This window comes from Muntiacus reevesi, chromosome 2 (assembly GCF_963930625.1).
Source record: "Muntiacus reevesi chromosome 2, mMunRee1.1, whole genome shotgun sequence".
NCBI lineage: Eukaryota > Metazoa > Chordata > Mammalia > Artiodactyla > Cervidae > Muntiacus > Muntiacus reevesi.
This window is the reverse complement of record NC_089250.1, coordinates 137,484,976-137,509,514: the sequence shown is the minus strand read 5'-3', so window position 1 is coordinate 137,509,514 and position 24,539 is coordinate 137,484,976. Positions and strand designations below refer to the sequence as shown.

General features: G+C 47.5%; 1 protein-coding gene across 1 annotated transcript; it reads right to left on the bottom strand.

Annotated features, from left to right (window-relative positions):
* Positions 1–1,074: 1,074 nt before the first annotated feature.
* Positions 1,075–23,133, bottom strand: FFAR4 (free fatty acid receptor 4). The gene is made up of 3 exons (XM_065922934.1): positions 22,528–23,133; positions 14,272–14,400; positions 1,075–3,365 (listed from the first exon to the last, which is right to left on the bottom strand). Exons 1-3 carry the CDS (start codon positions 23,092–23,094, stop codon positions 2,976–2,978), a joined length of 1,086 nt encoding a protein of 361 aa, XP_065779006.1. The 5' UTR covers positions 23,095–23,133; the 3' UTR covers positions 1,075–2,975.
* Between the last annotated feature and the right edge of the window lie 1,406 nt (positions 23,134–24,539).

The following is a 24,539-nucleotide window of genomic DNA, read 5'->3' as shown; positions in this document are numbered from 1 at the left end:
CCAGGAGGGGTTCTTCTCTTCCAGCTCTGACCTTTGGCCTGTTCTAGCACCTAATCTCCATTATTAATGACTATGTTTTCACTCAACTTCCTGAAAAAGGGATTTCCCCATTAACCCAGGACAGCCTTGATGACTGAGGCCTAAAGAGGTGAACGTGGGCCAGGCCAGCAGCCCGAGCCTCAGTCAGCCCAAGGCCCGTGAAGTGGTTGGATGGTGGTTCAACCTGAGAGGCCTGGGTCTGGGGGAGCTCTAGGAAAGGTCCCCAGGCCTTATTGTCCAGCACCTGCTTCCCTGGGGGAATTAAGAGATGGGACTCTGAAACCAGGTGTGTTGGAAGATCATGGCACCCCCTACCTGGAGTGTCCGGGTGATGGGGGTGGAAGTAGCCAGGCCTGGCAAAGGACACCAGTGTCTTATACCATTAGCAGCACTTGTAAACACTAATCTATAATATAACTGCATGCAAAGTCGTATGCCTCAATTTCCCAGGAGCTCCTAGGAGCCTTTTAGCATCTTGAAAAGGCATCAAGGCTTTGGTACCAGAGTCTTGGTTTTGCATCAAAATCCAGCTCAGCTATAATTAGCTGTATGACTGGGGGCTGATTGTATGATTTCTCTGAGCCTCACTCTCCTCTTGTGAAATATGGGGAAGCAGTGTCCACCTGCTGGGTTGCAGTGAGGGTTCAGTTAGAGCACTTAGGAGCTGTGCAAACACTGGCGGATGCCAGGCTGATGTTGATGAGGTGTGTCCAGAGGCGGGGAACCTCCCGTGTGTGCAGAGACCTCTGCCTGGGTGCTGCCATATCAAGGGGCCATGAGGCTCCCAGGGCCCTGAATCACTGTTCTTTGTTCTTCCACCAAAGGGGGAGGAGGCAGCAAGAGAGCTCTGCCTGTCATTCACCAGAAAGGGGCTGTCACCCCAGAGACCTGTAAGACAGTCACACATCGCTTCAAAAGGCAACTTTAATTGACCAAATTTTATTAACTAAAGATGAACAAAGGATCCCTGTCCTCTTGTCCTCAAGCCTGTGATAAATCTTACTTTGAAAGTGAGCTGCTCAAGAAATTCCACCAACAAAGACAGCTACTTCCTCGGTGCAAAGATCGGTTGCACTCATACTATGCACCAGGCCCTGAGCTACTGTTCCAGTCATTCTCCCAGCTTCCAGGTGCTGGCGTGTCCCTGGGTTCTCTCTGGCTCTGGTTTCTTCTCTATTTCATAAAACCATAGATCTGCAGACACTGTCTGATGACTCCCAACACTGCTCTTCAGGTCTGTACCCCACAGCCCTGCATCCGCCTACCGGCTCTCCATTTGGTTCTCACTGGGGTTTCACATGCAGATGCCCCAAATGAAACTCTTGGTTCTTCTACCTCTCATCCTCCTAGCCTTCTCTATTTTTGCTGCCTGCCCTCCATCCTATGGCTGTCAGGAGTCTCTGTTGAATCCTTTCTTTCCCTCACATTCTTGTCAATCAATAAATCATGTTTGCTCTGCCTTCCCAAAGTATGCCCAAGATCATTTCTCACAATCCCCCACTGATGTCTGGAAGATGGTGAGGGACACGGTAGCCTAGTGTGCTGTAGTCCATGGGGTCGTGCAGAGTTGAACATGACTAAACAACAACACCGATGTCATTCGCCTCCAACTTCCCCATCTTCCTTCTTTACTTTGGCAGCTGCCTAACTGGTGTCCATTTTCATTCTTGCTCCACAAAGCATTTCCTGAACAGGGAAACCAGAGTAATATTTAAAAACAAATAGCAGGTCATATCCGCATCCAAATGCAAATCTCCAGTGGCTGCCCACTGAACACAGAACAAATTCTGATGGTAACCTCCCTAGCCCGGTATAAGCCAGCTCTGTAACCCCTCTCATCTCCATTGATGGCCTCCAGCAGAGCATCCCTCTGTTCTGGTTTCAAGGACAGGGCCTGGCCTAGAGGAGGCTCAGCCAATAGTTGGCTTTGTTCATGCCGGTCTTTCTGTCCCACAAGCACACAAGCCTCTTTGCACCAGCACCAGGATCTGCTCCACCTGCAAAGCCTCATTCCCCGGACTCACATGACTGGTTCCTTCTTGTGGTTTGCCCTTTTGGCTCAAATATCATCCCTCAGAAAGGTCTTCCCAGGCCTTTCAACACTCCATCTAAATTGTCATCACTGTCACATTTTCTTCACAATGTTAATTCACTCTGAAACACTATATGATCTATTGACATGTTTGGTGTTTCTCTGCCCCGTCTGGAAGGTAAGTGAGCTCCATGAGGACACGGTCCATGGATGTCTGGTTCACTGCTGTATTCCCACCACCAAGAACACTGACCACGTCATTGGTCAGGCTTAAGCCTCAGCACGTGCTTAAGAGGCATCTGACAGGTGGATCAAGGAAGGGAGTCACTCCTGCTCTGACTTTCGAATGTTTGGGGTCATCCAACCTCCTCTGTGACTTCATGACAAAGCTTCTCCTACTATCAGTGACGAACAAAGTCACCTTTAAGTCCTCGGAAATTAAATTCTTGTTCCTTGGAAATTCCTCAAGCACTCTTCACACTGATGAATGATCCTGCGGCCTTGCAAGTCCAGGGTGAGGAGCGAGGGTGGCTGTGACTCTTTGGAGGAGAAGACTGAGTCATGAATCCAAGGCTAGCTTCAGAAACCTGCACAGCGCGGCTTTACATAAAGGAGATGAGATTGCTGAATAGTCACAAAGAAAAATTAGTACAATTAATTATATTCCACACCAAAGAAGTTCACATTGAAAAGGAACCCACAGCAAATCCTTCTATACAGGATAAAACTGTTATACTGAATGATCACCTCTTAATTTACCAGTGCTGAAAATGGGCATCTGCATAGGTTACATTTTCTGAGAGCAGGCACCCTGGTGCCGAGGGTCATGGAAATGATCTCCCTTTGAAAACACACCATGGCTGGCCAGAGGGGGAACACATAGATGCCTGTAGAGAAAAATGAACTAGCTGGAAATAACAGACAGATCATTTCTCCTGACAGACGTGTCTGTCAACATGGCTCCCTTTTCCGACAAGAAGCAGCAGTGGAAAAACCTCCTCCACTCGTTCCTAAACAGGGACATGTTGTAGAGAATGGGGTTGACGGCCGCATTGGCAAAGGTGAAGGCCATCACCCAGAAGAAGAGGGACGGCCAGATGACCAGGTTCTGCTTGAAGTTCTGGATCAGGATGAGGAGGATGGTGATGATGATAGGGCTCCACATGATGAAGAAGGATATCATGAGCAGGAAGAGGGTGCGGAAGAGCCGGACGTCCTGCTGGGACACGCGCAGCTGGTGGCTCTCCGAGTAGGCCAGGCTCATCGTTAGCCTCTTCCTGGATGCCTTCGTGATCTGCAGGAACACAAAACAGAGCCAGAGCCACGGTTTATGGCAGGACATCAGAGGGTGTCACTAGGAGGACCAGAGAAGCCCCAGGAGCTGGAATCTGCCATCCTCACTGCACTGGGACTGTTTGGCTTTGGAGCTTTGTGCACAGAGGGCTCCCTCCTCAGAGGCCTGACTCTCCTCCCACACTAAGGATGCACTGGAGAAATGGGGCAGCTGGCCTCTTGAGAATAAGGCCAAACTAAATCCATGTTTTAAATAGTGTTGATGTACTGTGCGTGCTGTGCTAAGTCGCTTCAGTCATGTCCAGCTCTTTGCGACCCCATGGACTATAGCCCACCAGGCTCCTCTGTCCCTGGATATTCTCCAGGCAAGAATACTGGAGTGGGTTGCCATGCCCTTCTCCAGGGGATTTTCCAATCCAGGGATGAAACCTATGTCTTTTACATCTCCTGCACTGGCAAGCAGGTTCTTCACCACTAGCCTCACCTAGGAAAGCCAGAATGGGAGGGTCTGGAAGAGAGATGTGTGAAACAAAAGCACACTACTGTGGTCTGAATGTGTCCCCACCGAGTCCATGTGTTAAAACCTAACCCCCAGGATATGTTTTGAGGAGCTGTTATTAGGAGCTGCCCCAATTAGGTTAAGGGAAGAAGCCCTCATCAAGGGGATTAGTGCCCTTATGAGAGGCCCCAGAGTGCTCCTTTGGCCCTTCAACCCTGTGAAGACAGAGAGAACTCAGTCTGTAACCCAGAAGAGTGCTTGCGTCAGGATCCCACCATGTTGTATCCTGATCTTGGACTTCCAGCCTCCAGAAATGGAGAAATATGTTTGGTGGGGGGTTTGGGGGGTATTGTTTATAAGCCACCCAGTCTGTGGTATTTTGTTATGTCAGCCCAAACAGATAAAGATAAACATCTCTCCCGTTATTTCTTTTTTTGAAAGTGTTAAGTAATTGATTATATAAAATCAGTATGTACTCAAAGGTACAAGCTGTTTGGGAACCATTTCCCAATCATGAAGGTCTGTTGGCACCACCAGCAGCTATACGGAGACCAGAGGAAACTGCTAGCAGAGAGAGACAATCCCCTCACACCAGCAAGCAGGCAGGTTCCTTGACTGTGAGAGAGATGGGAGTCACTGACAGAACAGCCCTCCCTTTCCCCTTCCACACACCCAGCCCCCAATTCCCGTTCTGTGCTCTAGAGATGGGGAAGCTTTAAACTGGCCCTCAGATACATTGTTTGAAACAAGCAGGCATATCCAAAAAAGTGACTAGAAAGTTCTGAAATCAGATTGAGGTGTCCTTAAAGATTCCTGCTCCCAGTAAGAAAGAGGAACTGGTCAGATCACTGCTAGTGACGTGTGTTGAAAAACTGAAACCATTTCCTGTTTGTACCCCCAGATGAGAGATGACAACAGGTAGGATTAATATCTTTGTACATATCTTTGCACACCTAGATGCACGTATCAGTAGAATAAATTCCCAAGAGTGGAACTGCAAGGATCTCTAATATTTTGTACCAACGGGCAGGGTCAGCTTTAGAGCAGAGGGACTGCAGGCAAGAAGGCTACTCTGGTGATATGGGTTCAGAAGGGCGTTCTGGAGTCTTCTGTCATGAGCCCTTGCAGGCACTGCTGTCTGGGTTTTCTGTTCAGTCTTTTCTATTCAGTTAGAGGGTTTTGCTTCAGTGTCGGTCAGAGAGGCTGGTTACTGGTTGACAGTGGGCAGCCTTGCATGTGGAAATGGTCCATCAACTAAGGCAAGCTGACCAGATTAAAATAAAGCCCTGCATGTCTTTTCACCCCACTGTCCCATGTAAAAGTAGTATTTTTGGAACAGATAAATGTTTCATAACATCTCAGAACCAGAGTATTGGAGCTGGATGGGCCTGTGCAAAGTTGGAGTAGCACTGCTCAGACTTCACTCTGCCTGTGAGGCCTTCAGCACTACTATGTTTAAATGTAGATTCTGACTTTGTAAGGACCACACTCTGAGTAGCCAAGGCCTACCCAACCCTTCTTTCTACAGGTGGGGCAACAGGCCCCCGGAGAGAGGATTTAGCCAAAGTACTTTGAAAACAGGAGCTGTGGAACTATTCATGTCAGGGAGCAAAAACCCTACAGAAGCCGAGTCCCTGAGAGAGGAGGTAGGACCGCTGTTTAACTGTGTCTTCCAGGCACAGGGTGTTGGGCTGGCCTGACCTCCCCAGAGGTTCTAAAGAGCCCAGTGCTCAGGCTCAGGCTGCCCTGGGCATATTCACAGTGTCCTGCCCCTCCACCTACTTCTAGTTGTCCTCTAAGTACAGCCGGAAAGCAGGAGGCCTGCCCTCCCCTATCACTTGCTCAGCTTTAGGGGTGCCAAGAGGTGGGGGGTGAGAACAGAGGCTGGGGGTGGGAGTGAGGGGTAGGCTGGTACACAGCCCAGTGGAGCCCTGGACCTACTAGCCTGACATGCTCTGTTCGAGCCTACGACCTCTGTCCCAGGGAAGAGATCCAGCCCTGAATGTCTTACCACATTTGTGGTGCTTGCTAACTTTCCTTTGCTTAGTCTGGCCCTGTGTCCTTCTGCTTTTCCTGCAGGAGCAGTCTTCTGGCCGCACAAAGAGTGCTTACATGTCTGGACATTTTAATAGCCAAAAGTCTTATCGTTAGCTCTGCCCTGGCCTTCCTAGGACCATTGCCCTAAGATTCGTGACTCTCAAGAAGTAAAACAATTAGAAAGTAATTAGATTCATTCAAATTTGGGGCCAGATTAACTCTAAGATCTGAATGGCTTTAAGTAGTCTCTTTAGAATGCTTCTAACTAGCTAAAGGACATGCTGTGCCATGCTAAGTCGCTTCAGTCGTGTCTGACTCTGTGAAATGCTGTGGACTATAGCCCACCAGTCTCCTCTGTCCATGGGATTCTCTAGGCAAGAACAGTGGAGTGGATTGTGGCGCCCTCCTCAGCTAAAGGATAGCCATTTTAATTGTCTTATGGTTACATGCAATTGCTTCTGTGCAGTAGTTTTGGTCTGGGCAACAGACACTGAATGGATAGAACCCCTTCCTTCCCACCATGAATAACAGGAATTGTGATCACCAAGCTTTATGGAAGGCCCCCTGTGTGCCAGGTAGGTACTATGCATTTATTTTATAAATTATCACATTTCATCTTCACAACTTCTCTTTGGATTTGTACTACTATTATTATTATCTTCACTGCAGAGATGAGGAAACTGAATCTCAAGAAATTTGAGTAGCTTGTTGAAGTTCACTCCTCTGATGCTAAATGGCTAAAGCCACCATCTGGGAAAATCCAGCTCAGGTGACCTGAAGATTAGCGATATCATTAGTGATATCATAAATGGCTCCAAGGGGGCTGCCTTCCTCCTGGCTCTTGTGCTTAGTGGGGCTGCTGCTCAGGAGATGTGACCCACCATCTCAGACCCACATGCTAGAAGTCACGTTGGCACATCCAAGCTGGAAGGTGCTGCATAGAATCAAAATTAGAATATGTATTCAGGTGAAAGCTGGGTAATCTGAGATCCTGGATGGTAGACCTGGGAGGGTAACAGCTGCCCAAGGGCAGGTGGAAGGGCTGCAGGCAAAATGGTACCACTTCTGAATAGCCCAAGTGCAGCCTGGTGGGAACACACAGATGATTCCAGCAGCAGCCTCATTGCTGGTGCTGTCCACATTGCTCTGCCAAGTAGGATGGAATCCTTGGTACAGTGGCTTTTAGATTTCTTTTTTTTTTTTGCCAAATCACGTGGCTTGTGGGATCTTAGTTCCCTGACCAGGGATTGAACCCAGGCCCTTGGCAGTGAAAGCACAGAGGAACCACTGGACCACCAGGGAATTCCCTAAAAGTTTTTTGAGTGAATGATGTAAATGAAAGTTCATCTTTATTGAGCACTTCTTATGCGCCAAGCCTCTGTGCATATCACTTGGCTTATCTCTTTAAATTCTCCCAATGATTCTGTGACTTATGTACTTTGATGATCCCCATTTTACAGAGGAGGAAACTGAGGCTCAAAGAGGTTAGGGAGATTGCCCAACAGCACCCAGCTAAGCAGCTGCAGAGCTGGACTTCAAACCTTGGCAGTCTGTCCATGCCTAAACTAATTCCTTCCCACCCTCTGATATCTCCAACAGTAGCACTCCTTTTGTCCAGCCTGTAACTCCAAGCTCTAATGCTGGGGACATCCTGGTTCACCTCCCGTTGGCACCCTGCAGCGCTTTGTTTCAGGTGCTCACGTGGCACTTGCCACATACTCTCAGGTAGATGTTGACGCATCGTTCTTACCTCTGAGTCCCACAGGCTGCAGCTCCCTGGGGGTTGGGCAGCCCTGTGGCTTCTGTGGTCCAGGGTTCTGGCAAGGGCCTGACAATGACTATGAGCAGACAGCGAAACAGACTGAGTCATGAGCCAAGTGAATATGTGGTTGGCTCTTTTTTTAGCACCGATTGATGCTCCCATTTCCTTCCATCCACAGTTCCCACAGCTTTGAGGGAGCGAGAAGGAAAATGGGCCCATTATAAACAAATGTGGCTCCTCCCCCGCTCCCTTCCCTACTTTAGATGACATGACTAACCAACTTTCATTCAGGGTTTAAAGTGTCTCTGGCATGCACTAAATGCCTGATGTACTTTTAGATCAAATTAAATGCTCGATTAACTTCTGAGGATTAACTTTAATCCTTAAAACAAGTCTATCAGGTATGTTCTGTTATTTTGGGGAGAGAGACAAGACTCTGAGAGGTGAAGTGACTTGCTCAGGGCCTCACAGTCAAGGTGGAGAAGCACACCTCAGGGGGGATGCTCTTCACTGCCCAGGACATCCTGCAGCTTCCAGAACAGAGGACAGAGCTCCCAGGAACCTGGCCCACAGCCGCCCCCATCAGGGTCACTGGCGCTTAATATAATGCACATACGTGGGCCCGCCTTCAGACACTGATTCGGTGGGTCTGAGTGGCCTCAGGAATGCGCATTGTTCATTAACTCCCCAGGTGCTTCTCCATCTCTAAAATATGAGAACTACGCATCTAGGACAAGAGGCTTGGGGTTTTCCCCCAGTCCTTTGAAGAGTCACTTTTAAATTGTCTGAGACTTGCTGCCTTCGCATTCACTGAGCATCTGAAGGCCATGAGTGAGCGAAGCTTCTCCCCACCAGACCATGGCTGCAGACAGGTGAGTGTGGGGGCGGTCACTCCCAGTGACCCAGCTCCAGTCCCTTGGGTCTCCCCTGGGGGTTGCTTGGTCAAACCACACCCTCCTGATCATTAGACAACAGACTCCATCTTTCCAGAGGGCCCACCTCTTCTTTCATCACAGGCCAGCAGGCCCCCAAGCTAGGGAATGAGGGCCAGGCATGGGGAAAGGAAGGGCCATGTGCTCACTACCTAACACCTTCACCTGTAGCTGCAAGGGATTTCCTTTCTCTTCTAAGTCCTGAGCTAGGTAAAGGTTTTTCAACTTCAGGCCAGACACTCACTCTCTCTTCAATATATATTTTGTTAAGCCCCTACTCTGGCCAGCCCTCTTATAGGTGCTGGATGCACAGCAAGAAGCAAGGGAGCCCGGCTCATTCTGCACTTCCACTCTAGTGTTCGGTGAAACGAGTGTAGGAGGGAAGGGAGGGGGACCAACAAACCTACAAGCTGTCCCACAAATCCTGGAAGCATCTCATCTTGCCATGGTGATGGTTACTGGGTGACGGTATAAACCAAGCCCCACCCGTGAGCAAGGTCAGCTTGATCAAAGGCACTGGGGAGTGGCCTGGAGACTATTACCATGGGAAACTGTGGATTGGAAAAAGCCACTGGAGGTGTAGAGCACGCCTGAATCAGGAGGAAAGAGGAATCTAGGGAGGCAGAGGGTGGAAAAGGCCATTGCCCCGAGCAGTGGGAGCAGCCCCCGAAAGGAAGAACCTGGATGAAGCTTGCTCTCAACGCTCAGCCAGGGCAAGTCAGCAACCCAAGGCAGGACTTGAAAGCAGCTGTTCTCAAAAGAGAGTCTGGGGAGCACCAGACCAGAGGGAGCTCTGTGGGTAAAAGGCGGTCTGCAGTCAGATTTAGCAGTGCTGCCTACTCTCTTTTGGAGTTGGAGATTCTCAGTTTGTTAGCATAATAAAGGCTCTGAAAAGGCCTGCAGCAAAGTAGCCCGCTTAACCTTGATTAATCTAGCATTTTCTAAGATCATGGAACCCTTTCTAATATTTAACATTGCATGGAGTTCTAGAGAACATTTTAGAACACTTCTCACTGCTTGTGAGGAATAGAAGTCAGGGTGATTTGAAAGACACCTTGAGCTTCCCTGGTGGCTCACTGGGGAAGAATCCGCTTGCCAATGCAGGAGATGCAATCCTGATCCAGGAAGATGCCACATGCTGCAGAGCAACCAAGCCCATGTGCTGCAACTATTGAGCCTCTGCTCTAGAACCTAGGAACCACAACTACTGAAGCCCACACATCCTAGAACTCACAATAAGAGAAGCCACCATAATGAGAAGCCTGTGCACTGCAACTGGAGAATAGCCCCCACTATCTGAAACTCGACAAAGGCCCACACAGCAATGAAGACCAGCACAACCAAATTAATTAATTAAAAAAAAAAACCAAGCAACACCTCTTAGGCCTCGAGATGGTGCTTGAGTTAGTTAGTTAAGAGTTAGAAGCAGTGACAGGTGTGAGGTGGGGCTGCTGGGAAAGTTACCTGTCCTGTCGCTCCAAATGACATGCTAATTATATCTCTTAAATATAACTGATTAATATTGATGTTCAAATGATTTTACAGAGTTACACTCTTGACAGAAAAAGCTCGGCAAAAAAGGCTGATTCAGTCTCTCTCAGTTATGAATATCTTCAGAGGGAGAGAGATGCAAGCTAGGAGGCTCTGTCTAGGTTCTCCACCTGGAAGCTCACCTGCTTCCAAGTTACTCACAGGTGCAAAATGAGGACAAATGTCACAGTCCTCCTGGGAAAGGGGCAATAGTCAGTTTTACCAGTGGAGTGGAAGGTAATTTTCTGAAAGTCTTATATTTGCATTTGTGATTTTCAAAACCACATTTTACCTCTTTCATATTAAAGTCTAGCAGTCTCTTCAAAACATAATATCTGCACTCTCATTTTATTGTGTTAAACAATGCACTGGGACCCATTTGGCTCCAGAGGAAACTGAGGCCCACATTCATCGAGTGACTTTTCTAAGGTCACGAAGTAATAAAACTTGGACTATAATCGGTATCTTATGACTCTTTGTCCTGTGGTTTTCCCACTGTCCCAAAGAAGAAGGTGCTGTTGGCCCTTTCAGGGTGATCTAAGTTTGTTTCTTACTCATTCAGTAAGAGTTTATTGATCCCCTACAATGAATAATCCAGGCTCTGTTTTAAGCACAGGACTATGGCAGTAAACAAAATGAAGTCTCTGCCTTTGGAGAGTTTGCATTCTAGTGGGCAAGACAGATGACAAGCAAGTAAAAATGCACATATGGAATATGACATGGTTGGAAGTGCTTTGAAAAGAAACAGGGTGAGGGATTAGAGAATGACGGGGACTTTCTGGAGAAGAATCTCTTGAGCAGAAACCTAAATGAAGTAGGAGAGTGGCCCATACAGAAGCCTGGGGATAGAGATCCAGGAGAGGAAACGGCAGGTGCAAAGGCCCTGAGGCAGAGTGTGTTGGCATATGTGAGGAACAGCCCCAAGGACACAAGGGAGATGGGGGGAGAAGACAGGTGAGAGGGGCAGGCAAGGGCCAGATCACAAAGGGCCTTGAGCAGAGAGTTTTAGCTTTTCCAGCGTATGTGAGGGAAGCTATGGGATCTAAATCACATCTTTGACTCATTGCTCGGGACACTGTTTCATAACTGTGAGTCACACCGGGCAATCTGATTCATCCAGGAGCCGTCCTGGGATCTGTGATGGGAAGAACGGAAGGCTGGCCATGGCTTTCTACACACAGTGTCTGGAATTGCAGTTACATGTGGATGGATAAGAGGACCCCTCCCCCAACTCCTCAGGGCTCAAGGATGTTTCCAGGTGAGCGCTGGCATGAGGAGAAAATGGAGGGGGTGGGAAACCTTTCCAGAGAAGAAGTCATCCTTCTGCAGAAGGCGGCTGAGAAGTGTGAGGCACAAGTGAAAAGAGGCAGATCGGAGCCCTCTCACCCTCTTCGGGGCTCAGGGGTGGGACCGCCCAAGCAGGAGACGTGGATGCCCCTGCCAGCGTCTGCCCAGCCCTCCCCTAGCCAACCAACCAGCCCTGCTCCAGCGCCAGATCCTAGTTCCTGCCTTGCCCCAAATCTGGGCCCTGCTGTTCATTCTCTCAAAAATCTCAGCAGTACCTCCTCCCAGCATGCTGTGAGAGGATGAGAGGAGCAGCCCTGCCTAACAATTAACAGCAGCATTAATTCCTTCATCCCCTGCTACAGGCAGGTGTGACACCACCACAGTTGCACCATGAGTAACTCCTATGTATCTCACAAAAATCTTAAACTATGGGGCTTTTGATCATTATTTTGCAGACGAGGGAACTGAGGTTTGGAGAAGGTAAGTAACTTGCTGAGGTCACACAGCAAATAAGGGACACATTCAGGACTGGTTACTAAAACAACATTTTCAGGTCTCCTTTTACATCCTTTTGTCTTTTACAGCCCTTTGCTTTTCTCCTTTTTTTCCCCTCTTTTTTCTCTTTTAACAATTTGCAAAGTGTTTTCACACAAAGCCTCATATTGGTTTCACTGCATTGAATAGCAGTGAAAAGGGGTACACACCTTTTCTTGTGTCTCCCCCTTCCTTTTCTTGTGTTAAAGCTCCTTCTAGATTGTGACCTGCTCTTCACCAATCTCTACCCCTCCCACCAACACTTCACACAGCAGATCCTTGACAAATGTCTGAAGAATTAAAGTGTTGGAACTCTGGAACCAGACTGCCTAGGTTTATGCCATGACATGGCTGCTTATGAGCTGTGTGAGCTTTCATAAATTGCTTAACTTCTCTGTGCTTACATTTCCTCATCAGTAATTCCAGTTAGGAGTAGATGAGTTCCTGACACATGTAAACATCACTTGTTAAAAAACATTTTTTTTAATAAATTCATTCTACACGACTTCCCTGGTGGTCTAGTGGTTAAGAGTCCACCTGCCAATGCAGGGGACACAAGTTTGATCCCTGGACCCAGAAGATTCAACGTGCCATAGAGCAACTATGCCCAAGCTCCACAACTATGGAGCCCACAAGCCTAGAGCCCATGCTTTGTAACAAGAGAAGCTGCCTCCGTGAGATGCCCACACACCACAACGAACAGTAGCCCCCACTCACCATAACTAGAGAAAGTTGGAGCACAGCAACAAAGACCCAGAGCAGCCAAAAATAAGTAAATAAATAAATCTTTAAAAAAAACTTCAACCTACATTTCTCTTTTTTCCCTCACTTTTTTCTTTTAACATAATGATAGTAACTAAAGCTTACAGAGCATTTATACATGCCAGACTCCCACTGTAAGCATTAAGACCTCAATGCCAGGCTTGAATCTGCCTCACACCCTTGAACAAGCCGCAGGTGGGGCGTCACTTAAATGGGTCACAAGTCACCTGGTGGGAAAGAGCCTTGGGATGAACATGGTGGTCATCTCACACAGAATCCAAGGACTACAAGATTCAGATGGAGGATGGCTTGGTTTGGGGTTCTAAACTTCTAAACAGGTCACAGATCTTTAGCTACAAAGAAAAGGCCATAAAAGTGGCCAGACAGCAAGCAGGACCTAAGGGCCCCACTTCAATATGCTCATTTACCATATGACCCACTATATGCTATAAAACCAAGATTCAGCAACTGTAAACATTGGAGAGGACTCAAAGGTTTTGTATTAAACCTTCTAAAGCGAGCGTGAACACAGGCAGATCCCGCCTTTGCCTGGGCCAGCATCTCATATGCAAATATGCTGCCTCAAGGGGTAAGAAAGAAGCAGGCTGGCAGGTCTTTTTTACGTTCCTGTACACAGTCACACTTGAAGGAGGAGATCATTTCCTGTTTCAGTGCACTTATGAAAGGCACAAGCCCTGGGAGTGAGGGGGTAGCAATGGACGGAGACAGGAGGGGTTTCTGGTGATGTTCAGCTTCTGGGAGCTGCTTCTGGGAGTGTGGTCGGCTTGTGAGCTGTGTGTGTATGCTTTCTGTATTTATATTGTACTTCAATAAAAGTTTTAAAAAGTGTACATTCTTTATTGCCACATTGCTGTTTGTGATGGGGAAACAATGGACACAACCCAACCCAAAAGCTCATAAAATAAATTATGTCACATCTGTATGATGGAGGACCATGAAGTCATTGCAAATAATGAGGCAGAGATACAGGAACTGATACAGAAAGATGTCACGATATTGTCCTAATCAAAAAAAGGAAGTTACAAAGTAGAAAGTATTATCTCAAATCAGAAAATAAAATGGTTGAACCATGGAAATAGTTGATACTTAATAGTTGACCATTTTATATGGTTCAGTATATATATATATATACACATATATATGTGTGTGTGTGTTTATATGTACATACATGTACATATACATATTCAAATTGCATATAAGTATGTATATATATAAATGTATAAAATATAACCTGAAAAAAATATTTTTAAACTGCCAACAAAGGGGATAGACAAGATTTTTAGTATCTATGTTACATACTTCTATGTCTTTAATTTTTTATAATGAGTTATATTACCTTAGTGATCAACAAAAACAATAATTATAACAATCACAAAGATAAAACTTTTTAAAAATACCAAACTTTTGTCCCTTAAAGGGATGGATCTGGGGAGTGAGCCAGGATTGGGCTGGTGTGAATTCTAAGGTAACTTCTGACCTGGAAATGCTAAGATTCCATCTGAACCCGAATGAAGTTCAGCCACTGGGCTTGAAGCAAACGTACCTGTAAAATTTTGGAGTAACTGATCACAATAAGCAGTCCTGGTACCAAGAAGTTGAAAATAGCAAATGACACATCCCAGGTGATTTCTCCGCCAATACTGGGCCAAACCAGTGTGCAAATCGGAATTTCCTACATACAAAAAAGAAGAGAAGGTCACTTAACGCGGGATTCTTATTTGGCCTTTAGCTCAAGCCCAGCTGAGGTTATCTGGCACTGCTACACTGTTGTGTTTTGATGACACAAAACTGGTATGACAAGAAACCCTAGAATCCCTTCCACTGCCCAGGCAACCCCACTTACAAGTCATTTGCCTCATACCCTCAGAATCACCATGATTATTATTCCCATTCTCCGGTGGAGGCACATGGGCCTCGGGGTCCAAAGGCTGGGGAGACCTAGGCATGATTTTGGATCATGGCTCCATCACACGCATCATGTCCAAAGGCATGATCCCAGATTCAGTGCTCTTTCTACTTCTTTGGACTGAGCTGCAAAGAGCCATTGAGGCTTCTCTTCCAAATCCTTCATTTTACAGGAGAAAAATCTGACCCCTGAAAGTTTACATAGATTGGAAGAGATGTGCTACACGCAAACATATAAAACCAGGAGCGAGGTTTCAGTATAGTCACACTGCTGAAGGCAACACGGTCTCCATTAGGGCATTAAGTGTTGGTTTGGGGGGTGTTCGAATGTCTGAACTGTGTCAAGCTGCATCAAGGCAGCCATGGTTTACTCCAGAACAATGCTGGAACCCAGACTCGGGAACTCTGTCCTCGTGCTCCTCTCCTGCAGGGAAGCACCCAACAGGCTTAGAGCGAAGGTGCAGCTGCAGCCATCAGTTAAAGACGTAAAACCACTGAGATGGGACGGAAGAGTGTGTAGGTTTGTGACCTCACTGCTATTGCTATCACTATGTTGTGTTGAATTCAAATGTTTGACACTAATTACAAACCCCAAAACCTATTGGGAACTCACTGGATAGTAACTAAGAGCTGCTACAAAAATTTCTTCCAACGAATAAATAGGTTAAGGAAAAGACTTCTATCTATCTATCCTCCCAAACACAAATCTCCAGCATCTGCTTGACTATAAGACAAAACTATTTAGAAAACAAGAGCCCTACACACTTTCAAACACATAGAACAGACTTTGAAGAACACATTCTCTGTAAAAAGACCACATTATTGATTTTTGGTGGACAGGGCATCTTAACCACTGTCCAAAAGCAGTATCATCAACCACAGCATCATTTGACCAATATTAATTGAATGCTATTCTAAGAAAAGGGTTTCCCTGGTGGCTCAGTGGTAAAGAAGCTGCCTGCAATGCAGGAGACACTGGTCCTCGAGTCAGGAAGATCCCCTGAAGAAGGAAATGGCAGCCCACTCCGGTGTTCTTGCTTGGGAAATCCCATGGACAGAGGAGTCTGGAGGGCTACAGTCTAAGGGATCACAAAGAGTTAGACATGATTTAGTGACTAAGGAACAACAACGGAGACTAAACAAAGGCACAGAATTTATATCATTTTCTAGTGTGAATCAAAATTGCGTGGTTGAACTCAAAATACAATAAAATAATCACCCCTTTTCCTGTTTGGTATTTACAAAAAATAGTAACATCTGAAATTCACTGAGCATTTACTCTCGGCCAGGAAACAGTTTACACACATTATCTTATTAAATGTTCAATACAGCCTTTTTTGAAGTGCATAGTTATTTTCCCCAAATATACAGAGGAGGGAACTAAGGCTTAGAAACATTCTCCTAAAATATTAGTCTAAAACACTAAAGATATAGTCCTTTTTAATCGTCTCCAAAGAGCTGGGTGGTTATAAGGATCTACCAAGAAAACTCTAAGGCAAGTCAGGCAGGGAAGAATGATTTAGTTATATTTATGCCTTAAGGTGGGCTTCCCTGGTGGCTCAGATGGTAAAGAATCTGCCTGCCATGCAGGAGACCGGGGTTTGACACCTGGGTCGGGAAGATCCCCTGGAGAAGGAAATGGCAACTTACTCCAATATTCTTGCCTGGGAAATCCCATGGACAGAGGAACCTGGAGGGCTACAGTCCATGGGGTCGCAAAGAGTCGGACATGACTGAGTGACTAGCAATTCATACCTTGAGATGGGAGTGCATTTGGGGTGAGAATATTGCCCCCTTTTCCTATTTGATTCAGATGGCTCGCAAATGCACTGGATATTCTAGAAACTTGTTATTCTATCCTTACCCCACTGTGCACACCTGATGGAAGAAAGTTTATTAGAGCTGTCTACATTTTGGTAGTTGGAAAGAAATCTGTATCTCTCACGGATCTTCTGAATATTGGCAGTGCAGTGACCATGGTTCTTTGGGGAAATCCACACAGCCTTTGCTTGTACTCAGACCTCCACCCACCAGGGACCCTCATTCCGGGTACATCAGTGGGCAACACATATCAGCAGATATGTTGAAGCGGCAATCAGGAGAAACAGATTACAACCCCGAGTGGGACTTAATCTTTAACTCTTATGCTTGTGATGAGAAAACGTACAGAGAAACAGATGACCCCAGAACCATTTCTTAAAACCCCCAAGAGACCCCAAACTCTTTCCAAAAACCCTCTCCAGAATGTCTGCCCTACTTTCTCCAGGCTTAAAAAGATTTTGTAGAAAAATGTGTAATGATAGAACAAGGTGTTCCCGCTAAATTAGGGGGAAAATATAGATCTTTAAATAATATGCTTGTATCAGCCTCATGTTGTTGAGGAAAACGTATAGGTGTGAATGTACAGGTATCTACCCACACGCCCACACAAAGAAGCAAAGAAAAGACTGGAAACCCAATTAAAAATAAAAAAGACCAAAAAAAGCCAAGTACACAGACACTTGATACAGGTCTGGTATATGTCAAGTATGTAAAGCCCCATGATTCTAAATATTGAGAAATTTTCCTTCAGATTTTCTTGCACAAATGAGTACCAGGTAAATTTTAATATTTTGCTAATAATGATGCTCACCTTCTAAGAAGGTGAAAGATCTTAAGAAATGCTCAGAAAAGACACACAAAGGCTTCCCATCACTGAGTGACTCAGTGGGCATTTGTAGCACAATGATGCTTCTGTCATTTTCTTGTGCTCATTAAAAAAAGCATGTAGGGGAAAAAAAAAAAAAGACTGGAAAGATACACTCCAGAAAATTAACAGTGTCTATTTCTAGGTGGGACTCAAGTTATATTTACTCTTTTGACTTACGTGAATTTTCTAAATTTTCTATAATGTGTTTATGTGACTCTTATAAGAGGAAAAGAATGGCAGTAAAAGTTTATTTTTAAGGGAAATGATGAGCAAATACGAAACAAAAATTACCATGATAGTTGAGAAACCTAAACAGCTATTTTTTTCAACAAACACAATGAAGCCAGGAAGACTCTCAAATTCCATGACACTGATGAAGATGCTCTTTGACTTTTTGATTTGTGGCTCTCACTCCAGATAGGAGTGTGTAAGGAAGTAAGATAAGAACTCTGCCAGCACCCTCATCCATGACCTAAGAGACAGTGAGGGTGGCTTGCATGAACTAAATGACTAATTACATGTTCTCTAGAAAGCTTTATATGGTATCATTGGTTAAATGAAGTATTTATCATCATTTCAAAAAAAAAAAAAAACAGGCACCTGGCCCACAATCCAAGACCTAACATGGTGTTATAAGTTTGTTTCTGTGGGAAAGGCCGTTCGACATAAGTCATTTTGCTTCTAGGTATTCTCATAGGCTGTGACTTGTAGAAGGAGTTTGGCAGTCAGTCAAATCTGGAAGGTTGGGGCGTGAGTATTAGAATATTCTCTGTAATTTTTCTGCACATTTAAAATGTGTTCTGATTTTAAGTAGGAAATTTGAAAAAAAAAGCGCTAGGTCTACTTTTCCTACTGAGCTACACGAGCAGAGCTGGCTCAGCTGGTGACGGTATCCTGGAATCTATTTGTCCAACCACTCGCTGACTCAAGCCACCGTGTCTGAGCCACTGCGAGGCCACAGTGGGAATGGGCCAGGAGGCTGTGGTGCAGGCAGGGAGGGAGAAAAGCACCAGGAAACTTCAGTACAGAGCAGTGAACTAGAAGTACCCAGAGAGCTACAGGTGATGGGATTGTGGCGTGACCGAGAAAGCGGCATCCGGGAAGGGTAGTGTCAACTGGGCCTGTGAGGATGGGGCATTGGCCAAGAGAACGAGGAGGCTGGAGCTCCATGTCCCAACCAGAAAGGATGTAGATGGGAGGCCAGGTACAATGGTGTGAAGTGTGCTTGGGGGTGACCTGTATTGCCATCCCAATCTCCATTTCCCCCTGGCAGTCTCATCCACTTCCACGGTGGCTTTTTGCAGATGCTGCTGCCATCTACTCTTTCCAGCCCAGTCTTCTGCTGAACCCCAGACTGGCCTCCCCACCCCAAGAGCATCTCTATAGGATGCTTCACAGGCACACCTAGCATCCAGTGTCACACCCCAACGATTCCACCTCCTGCCTCATAGACTCCAGGCACAGAGCCTCCATTTTCCAAGCTGTCAGATACCTGAGAGCTGCCCTTCCACCTTCTTCTCTCTCCACTCAGAGGGAACTCTTAGGTTCTGCCTTAACAGCTACCAACTCAACACAAACTCTTTCTCACTGGCCCCCAAGACACAGTCATCTCTCACCTTGTAAGTCTCAATGCCTTAAAGGGTGTGTACCTGGCCCTTCTCTAGTTGACTTCCACCAGCCTTTCCAGCTCCATCTCATGCAAACATATGGGCTATTTCTTCTGCCTGTAACACCCCTCCAGTCCCTCCAGTCCCTCGCATCACTCATGGCTTTCCAGAAGACTCCCCTGAGAGTGGGGGACATCTATCTACAAGCACGTCTCAAGCGCTGACCCCTCCCCCCACCGGCTGACTCATCTGCAAAGGCCACCTGATTGCAGCTGTTTCCTGTTAGCTTCTCTAATGACTCTTCCTGGAACACCCTCGGGGACCCCTTTGGAAATAATTCTCCCTGCCCCACCTCTTCAAACAAGATGGAAGACCTCAAGGTTGTTTTAAGAAACAAGGCATCCTAGTTATATATCTCCACTCCTCTCAGTTTCCCAGCTAAGAAAGAACATACCCATGCAAGAAGTGGACTTACTTTCCTGTATCTTAAAAGTATCCTTTAATATTAGCAAACGTAAGAAAACTTGTCTCCCCAGTCAGTCCACACGCAGTAGAGACACGATGGCATTATTGGCCTGAAATGAAATCAGGATAGGGCAGAGAGCAGTGCGACCAAGCACTCCTCCGGAAGTGTGAACTCATGGGAGAGGGTCCTGGAGGGACAGACAGACCCCGGCTAACTTCCAGTTCCATCCTTTGTTCATCCTGTGACTTTAGGCATCTTCTCCCTCAGAAAATAAACATGAGAACACCAACTTGTGGGGTTACTGTGAGGTTACTGAACTGTGCCAGGGTCTGAGACCAGAAGCTGGGTGACCTACATGCACCTCCTTGGAGAGAAGGACAGTGTCTTGGTCATGTGACTCATGGTGTGGGCAGGAGGGAGGGGTGCTCAGTAAATGTTTGCAGAATAAACGGGCAGCACACTCTGACCAGGGTGGACAGTCCTCCCTACCTGCCAATGAAGGTCATACCCCACTGGGACCATAGCACATACAGAATCCTATTGGAATAGGCTGGGATGACCTGGCTGAGATGGCTAAGTTGCCAGGATGTGTCCACTCTCCTAAAATGGCAGTGTTTTTTGTTTTTTAAATGTCAGTCTTTTATTTTATAGCAATCAGAAGAATTATACTGTTTAAAAATGTTTAAAATATTTATAACCAAAGATAAGGAAACTAATAATAGCTGGCAACTCTTGAGCGCTTAACTGTGTGTGTGCCAGGCATTAGTTCATTTACTAAACATAGTCCCCACGATGTTAATAAGGGTAATATTGCTACTGTGCCCATTTTGCAAATGAGGAAAGTGAGGTATAAGAGAGATGAGACCACTTTCCTCTGTCTCGCAGCTCCTGAATGGCAGGGATGGGATTCAAACTCAGATCATCTGACTCCAAAATCTGCATTTCTAATACCAAATTATCTATCATTTTCTAGAATGTCTACCATTTCATCTAAGTTTGCGAGAGTCTAATCACCTTGACTGCTGGGCACCCACTGCCCAAATGGACAAAGGTTCCTGGGGGGTGGGTTTGACCAGGGATGGAGCTCAGATAAGCAGAAAACTCTGAGAGACACTGTCTCCCTGGCCTCTTCTCCTGGAGGGGAGGGAGCCAGTCTGCGCCCGGGTTTAGTTAGTTTTCTAAGTTGGTGGTTTGGGTAGGAAAATGTCCCCCATCCAAAACCTCCATATTTAGTGTCCAAGTGGGGGGGGGGGGGCAGGCAGAGCCAGGAAGTTGGGAGTAGAGGATTGAGAAAACAAGTCTTTGCTAATTTTAAATTTGAGTCTCAGTTCAGTCTAGACTAGATCCTTCTCTGTCTCTTTTTTTTAATTGCCCCCCTCCCTCCCCCCACCCCAATTCTCATTCTTCTCAACTTATTTCTTTAACTGCAGAGCCTCAGTCGACCCACCTATAAAAAAAGACGTTTCCTACATGTTCAGGTCATAGCCCTTGAGGAACTAGGAGCTTTTTGTTTGTTGGGAGGTGTGGGCATGTGTGTGCTGGGGTGTGGAGTAGGTAGGGAAAACAACAGAGGACGGAGGGCTGGAAAGGACTGTCCCAGGTTTTCATCACAAGTTCCACAAGTTCCACCTTGGGGAACATGGTTCCCGCAGCCAGTTCACCTATCCCTAATCTTCTGGCCCACTCTCTCCCTCTCCAGGCTCTTAAGACCAAAGTGGTGTTTCTGCATTAAAATAATAAGAGGGGTCTGTGCGCCCAGCCCCAAAATGGACTGAAGGAAGGTCACAGAGGCATCTTATGGTAAAACCCCCGCCATTCCAGAAGGGTTGTGGAGGGTCCAGCCTCCACAGGTGCCATACCTGGGGTAAAATACAGAGTGGCAAGGCACGGATGGTCCTGCTTCTGTGTGAAGGCCTTCTGACTCAAATAACCCCTGTGTCCACGTCAGCAAGCAGCTTTAGTCTGCGTTGATGGCTGGGAGGTGACAAGTGCCTCGTTTTTTAGTGTCATTTGCCGGTTAAGTAGGAGTGTACCTGAAATAGTACTCCCCCTCCACCCCCCCTCCCCAGGCGCCTTCCCGTGGGGCTCACAGACCTCTGTCCCTGGCCCTCCCCGAGAGGCGCACAGAACCTAACACCGGGATAACAGCCAGAATCGCGGGCCTCTGTCCAGGTCTGGTGTCCCGGCTGAATCTCCGCGCGCGCAAGCCCTGCCTGCAGTCACGCCGCAGGACAGCAAGGAGAACAGACCTGGGCCCGCAATTCCGGACCGTGGGACTGGAGCAGGCTCGAGCCAATGTCGTGAACAAAGCAAACGCTTTGTTCGATCCCACAAAGATCCTAATGGCATCTCTGGGTGCACCGCCCAGAGGAAAGCTCAGGAGCTCAGCCTGGAGAATCTTCGGAATATTTCGGGCGCCCAGGATACTCTGAAGTCACTCTTCATCCAAAGCTCCCAGGGTAAGATCCCACGGTCTAGTTTAATCCTTCCGTCTTGCAGTTAGAAAAATTGAAGCTTCAGAGCGGAAGTGACAACCCCTGTAGAGGCAGCACTAGGTCTGGGGTCTCTGGGTCTCCAAGGCCCTTTCTCTCTGGCCCATCCACACACACATGCCCGCGATTCTCAAAGCAAGACCCTCATTCACCTCGCACGGAATCTGCTGAGCACCATCTCAGCTCCTCCTCGCACTAAGGGTGAGATACTATGAGCAATTCACTCTCTGCGTACCTTGGCTTCCTCATCTGTAATTACGTGTGATAATAAGTACTGAGAGAAAGCAGAATTGACTATAACGTGATCAGTCATTCCAGGTCTCCCAAGTTCCGCCTGTCTAACCGTCAAGCCCCCGTTACTCCATTAACCTTGCAATGGTGCACTTTACAAGCATTTTGGGGACTCCACTCACAACGTTTTGGAGGGCGTTTAATGTAATCTACACCGTAGGGTCATAGTGAAATTTAACAGATAAAACTCAACAGTACCGAGCACGGTGACACAACTATTAAATGCAACAAATGGCCTGTTATTGTTTTGTTGTTTTTGTTAATGATCATCCCACATCACCGTCTCCGTGTCATCCCGCCTGCCAGCCCTTCCCGGACACCTGCCCGGCACGCACACCGCGGCGCTCACCTGGTCAGCGCCGGGTAACCGCTGCGGGAGGACGCGGAAGAAGATGCAGAGGGGCAGCGCCGCGATCGCGGAGTAGCCCCAGATCAAAGCGAGCAGCGCGGCCCGCGCCCGCCACCCCGGGCCCCGCGCGCCACGCTGCACGCGCAGGATGCACACCACGCGCTCCAAGCTGACTGCCGCCAGCGTGAAGATGGTGACGCTGCCGCTCAGGGTCATCATGTAAAAGAGCAGGTGGCAGGCGACCGGGCCCAGAAGCCAGGCCTCCGTCCAGCGCACGACCAGCACGAGCGGGATGGAGCTGGTGAAGAGCAGGTCCGCGCAGAAAAGATTGAGCACCAGGCTGACGGTGGTGCCGCGGCGCCGTCGGCGCGCTACAAGCACCAAGGCGCACACGTTGCCCAGCAGCGACACCACAAAGATGAGTGCCAGCACCACGGTCTCCACGGCGTTCAGCACTAGCCGGTGGTCGCCCTTGACATCGGAGAAGAACGGGAAACGGGTGCGGTTGGCCCGCTCCAGGCTGCGCACTGGCGCAGTGCCCGCCGCCTGCGCGCACTCAGGGGACATGCCGGGCACCCCGCGGCCCGCAGCCTTCTGCGAGCGGGCTCATCTGGGAGGTGACTGAATGCCAAGGCGGGGAAAGAGGGAGGGAGAGAGTTGCGACATCTCCCCTCTGGCCCCCTCCCGCCTGTGCAGCGCCGGAGCTGGGCGTTGCAAGCTAAGCCTGGGGCGCGCGGGAACGAGGAAGTGCCGGCGACGCCGGCTGGAAATACCAGGCTGTGAGGGAGGCGGCACTCTAGGTAGAGGACGCCCTCGGCCGAAGTAGGAGCACCCGAGTGGCCCGGAAGCCCCACCTAGTGAACCCCCGGGAACCCCACAAAGCCTCCCCAGGCCCTTTCATCCGCCGGGGGCACCCGGAGGACAACCTTAATCTACTGATCTAGGTAAAATTGATTTAGGAGTGCTTGAGCTGGACTCTGGAGACCATTCTGTCCTGTGCTTTTCAGGCTTCGCCAGAGAAGTCTCACGGGTCTGGGAATAAATCCCAAAGCAGCTTGCAATGGGTCCAGATCTTTTTGTGGGGGTGGAGAGGAGACATTTATCATTGCTAAGTAACATGTGACTGGGTAGATTAGTTCATCTCTCTGTCCTAGTTTTTTAAAATCTATAAATGGAGATAATAATATCCCATTAGGTAATTGTGAGTATCATAGAAAGAGATTTATACTTGGCACACAGTAATTGTTCCTGAAACGTTATCAGTTATCAATTCCCATAATTAAAATCCAGGTAAATTCTGCATTCTGAACAAAGATATAAAATACTTTCATGTAAGAAGAGTGGGGACCAAAAATATATTGAATAAACTTGGCACCCAGGAAAGACAGTCACTCCAAGTGCACATACAGGTGGTGAATGTGCCTCTGGCACCCCAATTTGACAAACACTGAACAAACCAGTCCCCTTACAGATGAAGAAACTGAGGAACAGCACAAAGTGACTTGTCCAGGGACTTCCCCAGTGGTCTAGTTGTTAAGACCCCGAGCTCCTAAAGCAGGGGGCACAGGTTCAATCCCTGGTTGGGGAACTAAGATCCTACAGGCCATGTGGTGCAGCCACCAAAAAAAAAGTGACTTGTCCAGAGTGGCGCCTGGTTAGTAATAAAGCCCCTGACCCAGACGTTTCTGTCACACCCCTGTTGTCTAGTTTTCTGTTATAGTAAATTACACGAGAATGAAAGTGTGCTTGTGGCCCTAGACCCAGTGACCACTTCCCTGCCAGACACCGTCCCACCACCCACATCCTCACTCTCTTCCCCTTTGCCATACTACCAGGCCCATCCATCTTGTAATCATCTGTGTATTTATTGAGTATTTGGTACACTAGCATAAAGTGCTCTCTGGTGGGGAGGAGGGGGAGAGGGCATTCATATCTGTGTTTGCTTATCACTGTGGCATTTGGGGTCTGAGTTGACAATGTGGCCTCTGAACTGAAGGACAGATTGCATGTCA

Bases quoted from the DNA above. Each gene is read 5' to 3' on its own strand.
- FFAR4 (XM_065922934.1), bottom strand. From the start codon at position 23,094: ATGTCCCCTGAGTGCGCGCAGGCGGCGGGCACTGCGCCAGTGCGCAGC. The intron at 14,401-22,527 runs GTGAGCGCCGCG...TTTTGTATGTAG, and splicing joins GGTTACCCGGCGCTGACCAG to GAAATTCCGATTTGCACACT. The intron at 3,366-14,271 runs GTACGTTTGCTT...GTGTTCCTGCAG, and splicing joins GTTACTCCAAAATTTTACAG to ATCACGAAGGCATCCAGGAA.